This window comes from Syngnathoides biaculeatus, chromosome 5 (assembly GCF_019802595.1).
Source record: "Syngnathoides biaculeatus isolate LvHL_M chromosome 5, ASM1980259v1, whole genome shotgun sequence".
NCBI classification, from domain to species: Eukaryota; Metazoa; Chordata; class Actinopteri; order Syngnathiformes; family Syngnathidae; genus Syngnathoides; species Syngnathoides biaculeatus.
In genome coordinates, this window is record NC_084644.1 from 28,837,712 (window position 1) to 28,853,637 (window position 15,926).

General features: G+C 40.6%; 2 protein-coding genes across 4 annotated transcripts in view; both read left to right on the forward strand.

Moving 5' to 3' along the window:
- Positions 1–3,545, forward strand: part of adamtsl4 (ADAMTS-like 4) — a 59,741-nt gene extending 56,196 nt beyond the window's left edge. Inside the window, exons 16-17 of the mRNA XM_061820185.1 lie at positions 54–201; positions 1,955–3,545. Of these exons, the coding sequence (XP_061676169.1) occupies positions 54–201; positions 1,955–2,085 (279 nt within the window). The 3' untranslated portion in view covers positions 2,086–3,545. The remainder of the gene's footprint in view (positions 1–53; positions 202–1,954) is intronic.
- Positions 3,546–10,002: 6,457 nt separating this feature from the next.
- Positions 10,003–15,926, forward strand: part of LOC133500543 (CUGBP Elav-like family member 3) — a 69,538-nt gene continuing 63,614 nt past the window's right edge. For all 3 annotated transcript variants that reach the window (XM_061819343.1, XM_061819341.1, XM_061819342.1), the window contains exons 1-2: positions 10,003–10,275; positions 12,818–12,900. In XM_061819343.1, coding sequence (XP_061675327.1) covers positions 10,131–10,275; positions 12,818–12,900 — 228 coding nt within the window. In that variant the 5' untranslated portion in view covers positions 10,003–10,130. The remainder of the gene's footprint in view (positions 10,276–12,817; positions 12,901–15,926) is intronic.

Below are 15,926 nucleotides of genomic sequence, written 5' to 3' on the forward strand. Positions count from 1 at the left end.
TTCATGAACAACATTAGCATTACTAACAATTATGTTTTTGTTCTTGGTCTCAGTGCTCGCGCTCTTGCGGAAATGGCCTACAGATGAGGGAGGTACGGTGTCTGACGGGGGACAAAAAGCACAGCCAGAACTGCGATATCAACATCAAACCGGAACAGGAACAAAGCTGCAACACCCTACCCTGCAGTCCGCAAGTCACAGGTTGCTTTGGGCTCACACTACACACATTTACAGATTTGATTTGATTCATGTATATTGGAAATACGCTATTAGCAGGGGTTGGGGGCAAGGCTGGACTCCGAATAGCAAAAATCTGGATATTTTTGAAACCCAGACTAATTAAATTTACAAATATTTTTTCTGAAACCCCCCCCCCCACACACACACACATTCTGAATAAGCAGAGATAAATGAATGAATGTAATTTATTGTCATTATACATACATTGGGCAATGAAATGGGAGCGCTTCTCCTGTATCAGTAAATACTGTACGTACAAAAAAGCAAGGTAAAAGTAATTACAAATAAAATAATTGTGTAAAATGGAATGCATGAAAAAATAATAAATGTCCCATAAGTGTTTTCTGTGGCTGGTTCCCTACAACAAACAACAACAAAAAAACAATCAATAAAAAAACTAATAAAAATGGATTTTTTTTTTTTAATAATTTGAAAAATAATCTTCGAATAGGTGAAACCTTTTAGTTGTGTTTTTTTTGTGGAAACTTCTATTGGTTGACACGCTGCAAATGGAAACATTTCTTGGTCCATTCAATTTCACACTAAACGTCCTTTTACGTCCACACACCAATGTATTTCCTGTCTACATACACACATACAGAGAACATAGATCTGTCCATTCCCATTTAAACAGTGCCTCTCCTTTCACTTACACATAAACATAAATCTGACCAGTAACATACAAACAATGAATAACCTCTTTTCGCATACACACATAATGTAAACGTGTAATGTAAATGTAAACGGCAATCTGTCATATGACGTGTTCACAACGTGGATGTCCATCTTGCATTCTGCACACAGACAGAATGTTTCATTTGAAATATCAACTGGTCCATTCACACATACAGTGTTTGCATACTATAAACACAATGCTCTGCATGTCAGTTCACATTTACACATGCTGTAATGTAAAACTCTTTGTCTCACTTGCATACATAATGTAAACATCTGTGTAACGTCACCTGTCACATACATACTATACACACATACAAACATGCATATTATATGCTCTTTCTTACTGTATACACACATCATGCCGATATATATAAATGCAACATACACGTGTAATTGTAACATTTAAGATGGAGGAAAAAAATACCTCCGAGGTGACTAGGGCTACGTACAGCAAATTATAATAGAGGGTGTTCCTAAAGTCACTATTCTATTTTGTGTCAAGTATCATTCCAGGGAGACATCGCTTTACGGTTGTAGTCAGCAGATCATTGAGAATGTTTATAACTATCATATACGTTAGTTAATAGACTAATTTAGGAAGTTTCTCAAAAATAGGATTCTTGACAAAGCGCACGGCAGAAGGCCTGCAACTACAACTACGCGACCAGGAAAAGTGTATCCAGGGGGCTGCCCCTGAACTCGGCATCAACACAATCTTAATTCAGCGGATCCTTTGGATAGTGATAAAGCATTATTTCTGCCAAGTTTAGGTTTTTCAAAGGTTTGAAGAGAAAGATTATGGTGCTCAGCAACTTGAAGTCAATTTTGCAAGCTGCAAAATGTCAATTGGTGAGTCAAGGGCAAGAGAATCTGTTTAAAAAGTGTCAAATTCTGATGAACTCACTTTTTTTTCTGAATGGTACCTGGAATTTTATTTTAGAAAGGAAGTATATAGTGAGTTTTTGAAAAGCTTGTGTACAGTGTGTCTATTCCCTACCAACCTTCTTGTCTTTTTGTTTTTGTTTTTGAATCACAGATGAGAACTGCAGGGACAGACGGCACAATTGCGTGATGGTGGTGCAGGCCAGGCTCTGCGTCTACTCCTACTACAAGACGGCGTGCTGCGCCTCGTGCACGCACAGTGCTCTGCGTGCCAAGAGACATTGACGGGCCAATCGCAGGCAGCCCCAGTGTGCAAGAAGTTAAAGGTTGGGCCTCAGTAGCCCAATCGGCCCCCTGTTGAGTGACTACTCTCTCGAAATGGGCAGCCCAGAGTAGGCCATCTACCTGCGGAGGCATTTTGTCTAGAACATTTAGTCATGTAGCCTTCTTTTTCAGGTAAAAACACTGTGAAAGCAGCCAGTTCTTTCAGCAGTCATTTATATCACCACATCTTGCCTCTCCTTACTCACTGTGTTAGCCTGAGCCTTATAGGCCGAGTGGTTTCCACTCCTGCAAGCTCGTTGTTATTTTTTTTTTAAAGGATGGTGCTCACAAAGTATGAAGTTTATTTTTTTTCCCAAGCAGCCTTTTATTTAAAGATTCCTTTTTATCTGAAAGAGCAAGTCATGTATACCTCCAGGTTTTGACTAGAAAATGTGCATCATGTAGGACTTAGTAGACTTGGACCACTGTATATACTGTATTTGTGTACAGAGCAGTTGCTCTCCCATCCAGCCACGTTGGCCAATTAGCAAAGGATTTTTGTCATATTTGTTTGCCCCCCCCCCCCCCCCCAAAAAAAAAAAAAAATCCTTTCAGGACCCTTTCATTGTTCAGTACAGCTTGAAAGAAAAGATAAACCAAAGGGCGAAGTCAATGACCAAATATGACAAAAAAATGGACGGTATAAAATACTGTATTAAGCATGTTAAAAGTTGAATTGGTACCACAATGAAGTGATGCCACACATCTTAATTAAGCCAAGCCAATTTAACATGATCTTTGTCATTAAAGCACGCAAACAGGCCAAATGATATTCACAGCGTTCAATTCCAAGTTCAGTTCGGAAAAGTCTCATTTTCACTATTCTAGCGATTATATATATCCTAGTTCCACTTTCTCCTGATAGCTATTTAGCACAATGCCGTAATCAACTGTATATACGGTATGTGTGTGAACACCCTCGTCAGTTTAAGCTCCTTTTTTTCATACCTCTCACACAGTACAAAATCAGCATACACACTCCCACTCCTGAAGTGAGGGATCTGTATATTATGTTTTTAATGTGTATAAGATGTTTTGAACATAGTAGGCGCTTATATTTTTTAACTGAGTGTAGTCGTTGTAGACTGAATTTATTCACATGTAACTGGCATATACGTAACTTTAAGAAGAGAATCCGGATGTCTGTTTTTGTAATAATTCACGTGCTTCCAAGAAATTCATCTTGTCCCCCTTGTAGTGACGTTTTAGATATACAAACCAAGAAACGATAGTAATTTATCTGTATCTAAAAAACATGTAATTTATTTTTTTTATTTTTCTCTTGGCACCCCCTGATTTTTTGATAACAAACACATATTTTCTTCCTCCACACACACACATCTCCTAGTACACAAAAAGAATGTGACAAACTAACTAACCCAGTGCTTAAAAAGTGATCTCAATAAAACTGAAACAACGGATGAATGAGGAGGTGTGTTCATTGTCCAAGAAAAAACGGGTGTTATTTCAGTTACCTCCAAAGGAAGGCGCCATTGAGTCATATTCAATGTTTTTCATGGGTATCAGAAAAATGACAATAGCAGATACTTTTATTGTAGACTATCACGCTCTCTCTCTACATCCAAGCGGGGAACTCCTCGCTGGCCCCACATAGATAAACAAGTCATATTCACTTATATGAACAATTTAGAGTCTTCACCGAATTTAACATGGATCTTTTTTTTTTCCATTTTTGGGGCATACTATGAGAAACACTAATCAACATAATCAGTGTCCACTTTAGGTGCAGAGCATCTTACATGTTTTGTTTGATAACAATAAGACTCTTTTTTTCACTTTATCACAGGGTTCCCCAAACATAACGTCCGGTGCTAAAATGGGCTGCGGGTCAATTTTTATTGACTCGCCGACTGTCACAGTAAAATCATGCAAGCTATTTTATTGATCATCGAGCAGCCGACACCATTTCATGTCAAAGGGCCCGTTTGTGGTCGTAAGTTTATGTCTGCTGTGCTCCTTATCATGAATATGTAATGATGTTATGGTAATTTTTGGTGTGTTTTGGCAAATTTTGTTCAGGAAACCTCATTTGTATCTTGAGCTGAAAAAGCCTGGGAAAATACCCCACTTTAAGATGACCTTCCCTTGTTTTTCATGAGTCACCAATGTTTCAGAGTACTTCCTGTTCTCTCTGGCATCTTAAATTGTGGAAAAGACAGTGGCCCAGTAGCGTGTCTTTCTCATATTTCTGAGGTTTGGGGTACATCAGCTTCCTTGTAGTAGTGTGTGCATGCCTTCCTTTTTTTTCTTGTTACGTGTGGAGGTTCCACAGCTCCAGTGGCGTGCAGCATTCCCTGCCTGCTCACAGGCCAGCTCCTCGGGGCGCCGCAAGATGCCCCCAGTGTTGTGATATATATGCCAGTAAAGTGAGTGTGTGTGTGTGTGTGTGTGTGTGTGTGTGTGTGTGTGTGTGTGTGTATAGTGAATGTACAGTATGTGCCGGGGGTTGTTTGCTCACAGAGGGCAAAGCAGGCAGATGGTGACCTTTTGGTAGTAAATTACCATGGACCCTGTGATGTCCCCCCCCCCTTTTCTTTTTCCACCATACACACACATGCATTCATACGTGAGGTTAGTTGGAGTAACGTCGCCTGGCTCACGTTCCCTCTCATTGAGTGAAACGTCACAATTGAGTCAAAAGTAGGCCAACTCCTTCCACCTCCTCCCATTCCGCCATGACTCGGGAGTGGGCGTGAGCAGCAGCTGTAGTCAGTCGTGAGCACTTGCACACTTGCATGCATGACGTCTGGGGCTTGCATCGGAAGCGTATATACAACGCCCCTCCTCCTCCTCCTCACTCCCATATTGCTTTATTCATCAAAATACATTAACAATACATGGCTATGTGGATAGATAGAGAGAGAGAGAGAGAGAGAGAGAGAGAGAGAGAGAGAGAGAGAGAGAGAGAGAGAGAGAGAGAGAGATAGAGAGAGAGAGAGATAGATAGATAGATAGATAGATAGATAGATAGATAGATAGATAGATAGATAGATAGATAGATAGATAGATAGATAGATAGATAGATAGATAGATAGATAGATAGATAGATCAGGGTGTTCCCCCTTGGCCAGAATCAGCTGGACTAGTCTCCAGCATACCTGCGACATTTGTGAGGATAAGTGGTATAGAAAATTGATCGGTGGGACAGAAGTCGCAGTCATAACTCAATATTTAATGAAAACTGACTGCGATCGTTCATGTTTTACCTATTCTCCAAATATGTAATGTGAACTCTTATCCTACAGTAATTACATCCAAACGTGCAGCAAAAATCTGGCCAGTTTGACGTCTATGTATCCTCTGTGTTGTCATCATTTTCCTGTTTTCTGATTGGTTGGCCCAAGCCAAACTTGGTACACCCAAACGTAACCATCGAAACCTCTGCAGTCATATATTTTTTTCAAGAGTTTTATGAAACTTACAAAATTCCCCTCCTTTGACTTGTGACGTCACGTGACTAAGAAAGCGTAACTGGGATTGGCTGGGTGTTCGGTTCTGACCTGAAGTAACCCTGCCTGGTGGCACAGACAGTGAGTTTTAGACAGCAAATTGTAGCCAGTTGAATTTCAGACAGCGAATTGTAGCCAGTTGAATTTAAGACAGCAAATTGTAGCCAGTTGAATTTCAGACAGCAAATTGTAGCTGGTTGAATTTCAGACAGTTGAATTGTTAACATTGAAAAGTTACACTTAAATACAACTATTGAAAATGTCATCACTTTACATTTGAAATTCAAACACTGTTTTCTGTGGCATTTCAAATTCAAATCCCGCTGGCACATAGTTACTTCCATAGTAAAGCCTCTTCTTTTCACAGCAGTACTTGCAAAGAGTAATGTATCCCTTTGTTACATCTTTGTGGGACACCTTCAAAGATCGCCAGTTGAAAAACAGAAACACGTGGAAGGAAGTAATCACTATGGAGTTTAACGCACTTTCCTTGCTTTCTCTGGCATGCCTGCATGCACTCATTTAATGGTTTGTCAGGGATCATTCACAGCTCCGTCGTCACGGCCATCTCAATGTCATCCATGTCTTCAAAACAGGTCTCCTTGAGCTGGGGAAAGAGGAAATAGTCAGGTTGCGTTGCTAGATCTTTTTGTAGATAGGAGTCGTGCTGGTTGATTATCTGGCCCACAATGGGGGAAGAGGGATTGGGCGGTGGGGTGGGGGGGCTCCTAGTTTTTACCATGGTTGTTGTTTCTTTATCAGTTGTTTTGGTATTGTTTAACCAAGGAAAGAAGAAAAAAGCAATCCCACACTACACCAAGTGATGATTTGAATCTGAGAGTGATGTCTTGGGTACTGTTTGGTGCAAAAGTCTACTAAATTATATACTGTACTCTTCTGAAGCTGCATCACGAGCTATACTACGAATAATGATTATTGTCAGAATTCTGTAGATCAAACTTATTTTTTTCCTTGAATTGATTATGATTCAAATACTGGTTTTGTCTGTAACATGTAAAAAAAATGGGATAAATCTTGATCATTGTTTTCCAAAGTAAAAGTTTTGTCTAAACACAAAAATAATCAGTCTATTTTCACAGAGGATTACAGAACTCTGAGAATATTTTCTGATGAGAGGCTGAATTCAGAGGATTTGTAGAATTTTAAGACAAACAATGGCTGTGAACAATGATCAATTATCAAAACAGTTTTCAAATAAGGTAGATGATTAGTTGTTGATTAATTGATTTGATTGATTAATTTGTTGCACTTTTAACAGAATAGAATTGAGTACAACTTTATTTGCACTGTCACGGGAATAATGAAAAAGTCACATCCCCCTCCAAAAATATTATGTAGTAGTAGTAGTGCTACTACTAGTAGAAGTGCTAGTAGCAGGGTTAGGGTTAGCTGTTAGCTGAAAATACTTCCACTGCGTGCCTTCAAATAAAAGGTGCCCTGTCCTGGGTTGTTTAACACACATATATGTGAATAACATGAAATAAAAATATAATTTGCAGAGTGAAGATAAAAAAATATATATTAGCACACATTTATAACAAAAATATTGTCAGAACATACAATTATTGTTTTTTTTTTCTTTCATCGGAAAATATTGCACGCAGCTTCCGCAGTGATTATTTAGGACTGATACAAAACCAAAAAAAAGTGGGTCACGAACTTGGTGCCTGTAGAATATTGCAGACCCCAGGATAAAAACAGTTGTGACTCAAATTTCCAAGGTTTTGCATTCTCATGTAGACAATTTATTTCGTCAGACCTCGTTTCTTTCCCACAGAGCGTGGAGGAATAAAGGCGAGCGTATAGTTTCAGCACCAAGGCCAGGGCTTCAGGCAAGAACAATAGGCGTCGACTCCAAGGCATCATCCACAAAGGGCTATCCGGAAAACTCTTTAAAATATATTTGAAAAATATCTATTTCTCATGACTTACATAAAAACTAAATAGAGTATAAAATTTACTAGTTTTATTCCTGAGCGTCAACCTTTAAAAGGCTGAAGTTGGTATATTTAGTGTACACGGCTGCGCTATTTGTAGACAATCCCTGGAGAGACGTCACAGGCTCGGGAGGGGGGAGGGGCAGCTGGAGGGGTCCGGAGGATACCGGCAGAGAATCTGAAAGGGAAGGCAGCCGCCGGACGGTTGAGACGCAACTAGACAGCCAAACGACACATTTAGCCACTCTGGAATAACAATAATAATAATAATAATGATAAAAAGCTAGAACAGCTCCGAACAGTCAAAACAAGCCTTCCTAGCAGACCCTTTTGAAAGAGGGAGAGATAAGCCTCGTTTTTCTTAACGAAAAGAAATTAATGCTTTAGTTTGACGTTACGTCGTGAAAGTGAAAACAAGCTAGCTAGAAGAAGCCGAGACTTAAGAGTTCTCCTCAACTCGTTTGTCACTTTATACCACTATTTAGAACAGTCTTCCGGTTGTTGTTTTTTTCTCCTTTTTTAGAATTTTCATTTATCTTTTTTTTGGGGGGGGGGTAAAGAAACAACTTGTAGTATTCGAGAAGGTGGTTGTGGAGGGAGGCGGGAGAAGGAGGAGGCACAAAGAAGAGAGGAGCGCATCCACAGAAGACGACGGGACATAGGGAGAGGAAGACAACGACAGGAGCATCACTCTTTCTTTTTTTTTTTTTTTTTTTTTTGCATGTGACGATCTTCACCTGCAAGAGGTAAGACTTTTAAATGTGTTTTCCCTCCACTGTCTGTATATGTACATAAGGAGGGAGGGAAGGGGACGGGGGTCGGACAAAGAGCAAAGGAACCCCCCCCCCCACACACACACACACACCCACCCCCTTGACATCCGCGTTGTAACCTCCAGCTGCCTAAACAAAGAAGCCTGTCCAATGCAATCACGTTCTCCCTTTCTGTACTTGTAGGCATCCCCACGGCTGCTTTCTCCAACTAAAAGGTAACAGACAGACACGCATCCAGTACACGCTTTCCACCTTGTCTTATTCCCCCCTTCATTCATGTGGTTTTGATCGAAGGGAAACAGTGCCATTATTGTTTTTTGATTGGCTCATTAAAATTTGCATAATTGTCTCAGCAGAAGCTGTGTTCAGGCTCTTTGTCATCAGACACACACGCACACAACCACTACTCAGTCATGCGCCTTTTGAACCTCATTCTAGAGATTTTTTTATTTACAAATAATTTTAGCACTCTGAACTTGCACCGAAAATAAATGTGGTGAACCCTTTTGGGATATTTTTACGCAGGCATTTTTACTTCACACTATAACCTTTTCTTCCACCAATTGAAAAAAAAAAATGGTCATCTTTTGCTTATTTAACATGCTAAAACTAGTAGTAATATAGCAGAAACAAGACAAAATTTAGGTGGAATGGCCACGTAAACATGAATACGACATACCAACAATGTTGAAAATAAGGTTACGATTTTTTTGTGATGGAAATTATTGTCTTTTGGGGAACATTTGTGTGTGAAGTCTTGTGTGTGACTCTCGCCCAAAAACACATTCAAATTTGAATATCCATCCATTATCTGAGCTGCTTATCCTCACAAGGGTCGTGGGAGTGCTGGAGCCTATCCCAGCTAACTTCAGGCAGGAGGCGGGGTACACCCTGAACTAGTTGCCAGGCAATCGCAGTAAATTAGAATAATACTAATCATTGTCTAAACATATCTCCTCGACCCTTTCATTTTGCCTGTTACTCTGGAACCCCTTCTCCTATTGAATAACAATTTTCAGTTAAAAAAAACATCAATTATAAACTCATACAGGAGAAAATTCAGGGGTTGTCCAAGTCAACTTCAAAAGTACTTCTTTCCCTAAAGACCAAACTTAAGTAATGGAAATTAAACACTATATGTGCATAGAATAGGTCAAATAAATTGTTAACCAAGTGTTTTTTTTTCATTAATTTTTTTGTATTGGAGGATTTAAGATGGATTTGAAGTGCTCATTCCAATGAAAAATTAAACAAATCCACTAAGATTGTGGGCACTTGTCTCTGCTTTGTTTAGGTGTTAAACATCATCCCTGTTTATTTATTAACAGTAGGATTACTTTCTCCCTTTATAATAGTATTTCCCCAAAATAAGATAGGGCGCTAAAATGAGTCACAAGTCAATTTTCCTTGTGGTTGTAATTTATATATGTATATATATATAACAGGTAAAAAGTATTAGTGTGATATCTTCTCATTCAACAAGTTGTTTTTTTCTTTTCAGTGTCATGCTAAAGCTTTTTCATTGTGTTTAAGTTGATGTTTAAATATAAATTTAGAATACCCAGCAGGACAGAAAAAGAGAGAAGAAACTGGGCCACAAATGGCCTCCAAGCCAAACTTTGGATACCTGTGAGTGTCATAAAACCTTTTTAAAATTTTCATCATTTAGATCCACCCAGGGTTGGCTGCTCCTCCACTTCGGGGATACCTGCCTCTGGATTGTTTGATCCACGCCCCCACCCTCCCACCCACTCCCAAAACGCCCTTCCTACGGCAGTAACCGAACCCCCCTCCGCTCCGTCCTGATGAAGGAGGCTGACGCCATCAAGCTGTTTGTGGGGCAGATTCCCCGGAATCTGGAGGAGAAGGACCTCAAGCCCATCTTTGAGCAGTTTGGCAAAATCTACGAGCTCACTGTGATAAAGGACAAATACACCGGCATGCACAAAGGTGAGTGTCACCATCGCTTTACAAATATAATGCACTGCTAGATACTTGAAATATCTCTATGGAAAGAGTCACACCTCCTTTCGTCTTCTGCAGGATGATATTGAGAAAACAGTGAACACTCAGCAGACTTAATACACGAGGGAATTTTATGTAAAGATGTAATGTCTCAATGTAATCCACATATAGGGTATGCTAGGTAAACCTGAGGTGAACTTCAGAAAATACACAGCGTCAGAGGGGGTCGTGTGTGCGCGTCAGAAACTAGGCAACGTGTGTTTGTGTGTGTATTTGTGTGAGCGTGTGTCCACACACGCGTGTGTGTGTTATGAAGAAGATTAGGCTGTATGCGCCAATCAATGTAATGGGCCTGTAAGCCTGTGTGATACAAGAGGAAGAATCTGCTGTTTTGAGAATCCTCTCGGCCACAGTAAGCTCCTCTTTAAAGCAATGAAATGGACCATAAGATGCTCGTGTGTACGCGCTCATGTGTCCTGTCCCTTGTTAATCGTGAGTGGAACTGCCCAAATCAACCACGTTGCGTCTCTTTCAACATTTACCGTGACACACGTGTACAAAGTCAACCACAAATGTCACGAAACGCATACCGTTCTCACATTTGATTACAAATGACTGGTATCTAACCAGAGGCTAACACAGTAGTCTATCGTATCACTCAGTATGTCAAAGGTCACAAATAGATTGACTTAAATGGATGACACCAGTCACAGAAGATCCGAATCAAGATCCTTTGTTCACCAAAAGCCTAAATTTTTACTGAGTCTTATGAAACCACAAAGCTACCAAAATAAATTTTACTCTGAAAATACAATCCCTAATCCCCCCCTCCAAAAAAAATATATGGATTAAAATTCAACCAAAGTTTTCCCGTCACGGCGAAAATTCACCATTTGTCCCTCGAAAATGTAAACAAAATGCAGGTTTTTATACATGACCAGCGTAATCGACTCCCTGGTCTTCCACTGGGCTCCTTTGGTATATGTCAAATTATGTGAAATAATTCAGCTCATATTGCCCGTCTTTTAGCAGGCATTTTCTTTTTAGTGCTACACTTAAGTTTCCACAATCGTGACACATATTTTGCAGCAGACCGTTTGTTGCTCATTTTCTGATGCTGACAGCTAAAACCCATTGCAAATGACTGGCAAAACAATGGCTCTTACCTCAACTCGCTTCTTTCTTTTCACCAGCATGTCTTCAGTGTAAACAGTAGGTGGTACTCGGCTATGAAACCCACTAAAGGAAGAAAAAAAAATCTTCTTTTGCTACGACTCACCTACATGCACATGGCCTTCAACTAAAAATTGTTTTATGAATCAATTATATGTCGATTATTTTTTCAATTAAATGAACTGGTTGAAAACATCTTTAATTTCCATCCCTTTCTTCAATACAGGACATTATTTCAAATTAACAGTGTAGAAAATCCACAAACATACTGATTATGTTTCAACTTAACAGTCAGAAAATGGGCAAAAATGTTGAGTGTTTTCCAAATTAAAAGCAGATGTTTGCAAATGTCTCATTTTGATTAAACAAAAAGATATAATTTCATCGAGCACTACAGAAATCTGAGAATATTTACTAGTGAGAGGCAGCATTTTTGTGGATTTGGAGCATAAAAAAATTGTTGTCGATTAATTTGATAATCGGTGAGTTGTTGCACCTCTACGATATACACGTGCCGATTTAGTCCACTCATGCTGGCTAAAATGATGTCTGGTGACATTTTTAGTGAGTCATCATGGTAGCCGATTTTTGGAGGTGCTTTCAGGCTTTCCACTTTGTCGGTTCCACTGTCATCTGTGACGTCGATCCATCCACTCACAGTCCTGTGTGATTGTCCTCTCCCTAATCATGGCATCTTGTTTCCTTTTTGTATTTAACTTCATCAGCCTTTTACCGGGATGCTAACCTGCTGCTAATCTTGTTGTCTTAGTGCTGGTGACAGGTGTAGTAAACGGCTCCGGCCAGCCTTCCTCATACACACAGACGCAGGTACAGCCCATAGGCAAGCAGCAGGGATGGAGTGTGGCGTGTATTTGGAGTGATTGTGAGGCATGCCTAGTGGTTGGTACATGGGGTCGGCGTAGATGTGACTGTGCCGAGCCGGCGAGGCCTTTTTAGCCCTGCGCACACGTCTGTGGTGCTGTCGTGTGTGCTGACTCGTGCCGTGCCGTTCTGAACTGTGACGTGCCGTGGAGTGTCCTCTGCTCTAAAGTGCATCATCATGGTGTTGTTAGGTATAGTTGCAGTGCATGAATATTCATATCTGTAACCCCCCTCGCACAATGAGTCCTGCAATAATTCATGGCAGCTGACAAGTAATCAGGGAGGGCAAATCCTGGAGGAGTCATTAAATGATTTAACTCATGTGTTTCTATATACTGTATGTGTGTAGTGGTAGAGGGGGGTGATACAGAGACTCCAATAGAGTGGTAACTAGTTGAGCCTCTCACTCATGCATTATACTGTACCTTAACTAACCTCCCTTGTCCCTCCTCACCCTTTCTCTATGTGACAGGATGTGCGTTCCTGACGTACTGTGCAAGGGAGTCTGCATTGAAAGCCCAGAGCGCCCTTCATGAGCAAAAAACACTACCAGGGGTAAGTGCACATCACACGCTCCAGACAGCGCGCCCTTCATGCCTACATGCAACAAGCTTCTTTATCTATATTTATACTGTATACAGTGGCAGGATCCTTTGAGGTCAGCCTCTGACTTTTTTTTCACGTCAAAAGAAAATGTTCTCATATGATGCAATACTATCTCAATACTTCACTATCAAAAGCACATTATTAGGAATCCCACACACGTTCCTGGCAGGACCCGCCCCGCTCCACCATTACTGGCTCCAGGACACAGGCTGCTGCACTATGATTGGCGGTTGTATCCCAGTATATCACACTCTACTGCTTCCAGTCTGGAAAAGAAACACGTGACTTAAGTGTGTCCATGTTAATGTTTCCCACTAACCCTCAACCATCTTAATCCTAACCTGAACCCTAACCTTAACCCATTTTAGACTGCTTTTGCCCAAATTCTAGCCCTAGAACAAACCATAACAATCATTGTTTGTTTTGTTTGTACAAATGTAATACATGTTTGGGATGCTCATCTTGTCACATTTGCATACTCTGCCTTTCCTGCGATGGAAGCGCCAATCGTGTTGCAACAAGGGGTGTCTTTCCACGAATGTACATGGGATTCCTAATAGCGTGTCAAAAACAGTACAACCGCAGATGTTTGTAGTTACCAGTATTTTGAAGAGTGGCTTTGTATAGTGAGACAGAGAGAGAACGACTTTTCAAAAAAGAGGCAACTTGGGTTGTTTCAAGCTGTTTCATTCTTACTACCTGCTGGAGTTTACTGTAAAGCAGAGTATCTAAAAATGAAATTCCGCTAGTTGAATACAAAACACCATAAATGTGGTAACAAAAATGAGCAGAGAGTTTATGGTAATTCTAAAAGTCTTCAAACGACACAAATGGAGAAACCCTGAGCATTATACACTTTTCCTAGTATGATAAATAAAGGACGGGTTTAAGACTGACCAATCGTGATTGTCCTTTCATCTGCTGAATTGTAAGGAGTAACTACGTTAATTATTTTTCACTCGAAAGTAATCCCACTTTTTATATAAATAATAAAGTGGACGTGTGTGGTGAAAGTACAGACAGTTCATTTGCGACATATTAATGACATAATGTGCTCTTTAGTAGATACTAAGTAGTTACTATGGAATTGTGTCATCAAGAAACACTTGCCTAATTTCTCCCAAACATTGGTACTTCCTCCTGCAGCTCTCCACAGTCAATATTCTTTCTCCTCGATGGAATTTCTGGTGGAAGGAGCTAGCATGTAATTGAGGAGCTAGGACTTAGGAACTTCCAAATATAGAATTGGGATGCACCGATTATACGTATATTTGGCTGGTGCTACCTTATTCTTGAAGGGACAAACTAAAGGCGACACCAACTTGTGTAATGTTGATAAATGCACTCAAATATTGGAATATACTACTGCACATGATGTTAAAATTATATACACGCACACAAGACTAAATCTAGCCGACTTCACGCGTTCTTCATTTCTTGAATGACATTGACTTATTGTCGCTTTAATCTTATTGCACTGAGCAGCATCGAGTCACATTTTTAGCACTATGCTTCACCTTTGCAGGTTCTGCTCTGTGGTGGCATTTAGACACAACAAGCAAAGAAAAAGCAAAATACTTTTGCCGAGATGCTCACTAAACTAGCACTGTATATTTTCCTCCAATTTTGGAGAAATTGCACTCCGTTCAGGGCATCTGATTGTGAGTACAGTGTTTCCACAGTGTATCTATTTATCAAAAAGTCTTACCTACATGGAGAAAAACACTACCATATCCTAGACACAAAAGTGTGTGTGTTTGTGTGTGTACATGTGCTACTGGGAGTTGAGCCACCATTAATAACAGTGTGACATAACTGAGCAGCTAGCAGGCGTCTTCCTGCTTAGGACAAACACTCCCTCTCCCAGGGGAGAGAAAGGGTACTACACGAGCATCATCATCTCCATTTCCCCATCCTTCTCAGTCTGTCCATCTCTGCCGGTCCCCTCTGTTAGCCTCCGGTGATAGCTGCCGCCTGGAGAGCGTGTGTAATTAATGTGGCCATTCCCCTTTGTCTCATCCCGGTCTCCCTCAGTCTCTGGTGAGGGATCGTGTGCTGCAGCTGAGCTGGGCTAGGACACTGTTCATTATGGATGGAGCTCTGTGACTGTCTCATACACTGTGCTTCTCTGTCACTCCCTCTCTGGTTTTTCCCTCCCCTCCCTTCCCTCTGACCTGATTTCCAGCGCAATTGAAAAAGGATTTTACGCTAAATGTTTGAAATAGTTTGCATTATTTCAACCCCATTTTTTTTCGGAGCTTCCGGCGCTATGAGAAGGATGTGGAAAACGGAGATAGGTGATGTAGGAAAGGCATTCTCCTCTCTTATCTCAACCTGTTAGCCTAGTTTGAAGCGAGAATGGCCGATGCGCATTCACGATTCCCGAGCCGCCCTCAATCTCATTCTGACTGTGTTGCCCCGCCGCTGATCAGAGTTTCAGTTCCTGCAACTTCTCCGCAGGCAAGCGTACTGATAAGACCTCTCTGTAAAAGGAGTTGGAGCCTGAATAGAATGCTCTTGTGGGGGAGGGGGAATATTCACGTCCATAATGTAATCCCTGCATTTTTTTACAGCGGAAGCTCCAAAGTTACAGTAAATACAGTAAACATCATTTTAATGCAGTTTATTCTATTTTCTGTAGCACTTGTCCCCATCAGTGTCATAGGAAAACTGGAGACTATCTCATCTTACTTTTGATGTGAAGTGGGGTGCTCTCTGGACTGGTGGCCACCCAATCGCAGGCAAACAGATAAACAATTATTCGGGCTCACATTCACAACTTTGTGCAATTTAGAGTCATAGTTCGAGAGCTGGCATACTCGGAGTATTCACTCCATGCAAGAAGGCCGGAGCTGAGAATCAAGCCCTGATATGCTAACATCTAAGCTATTGTAAAACTACCCAACATTTAAAGATGGGTGACAGATACATAATGGATAGAAAAAAGAAAGGTGTTACTCCCATGCTTTTTTCCG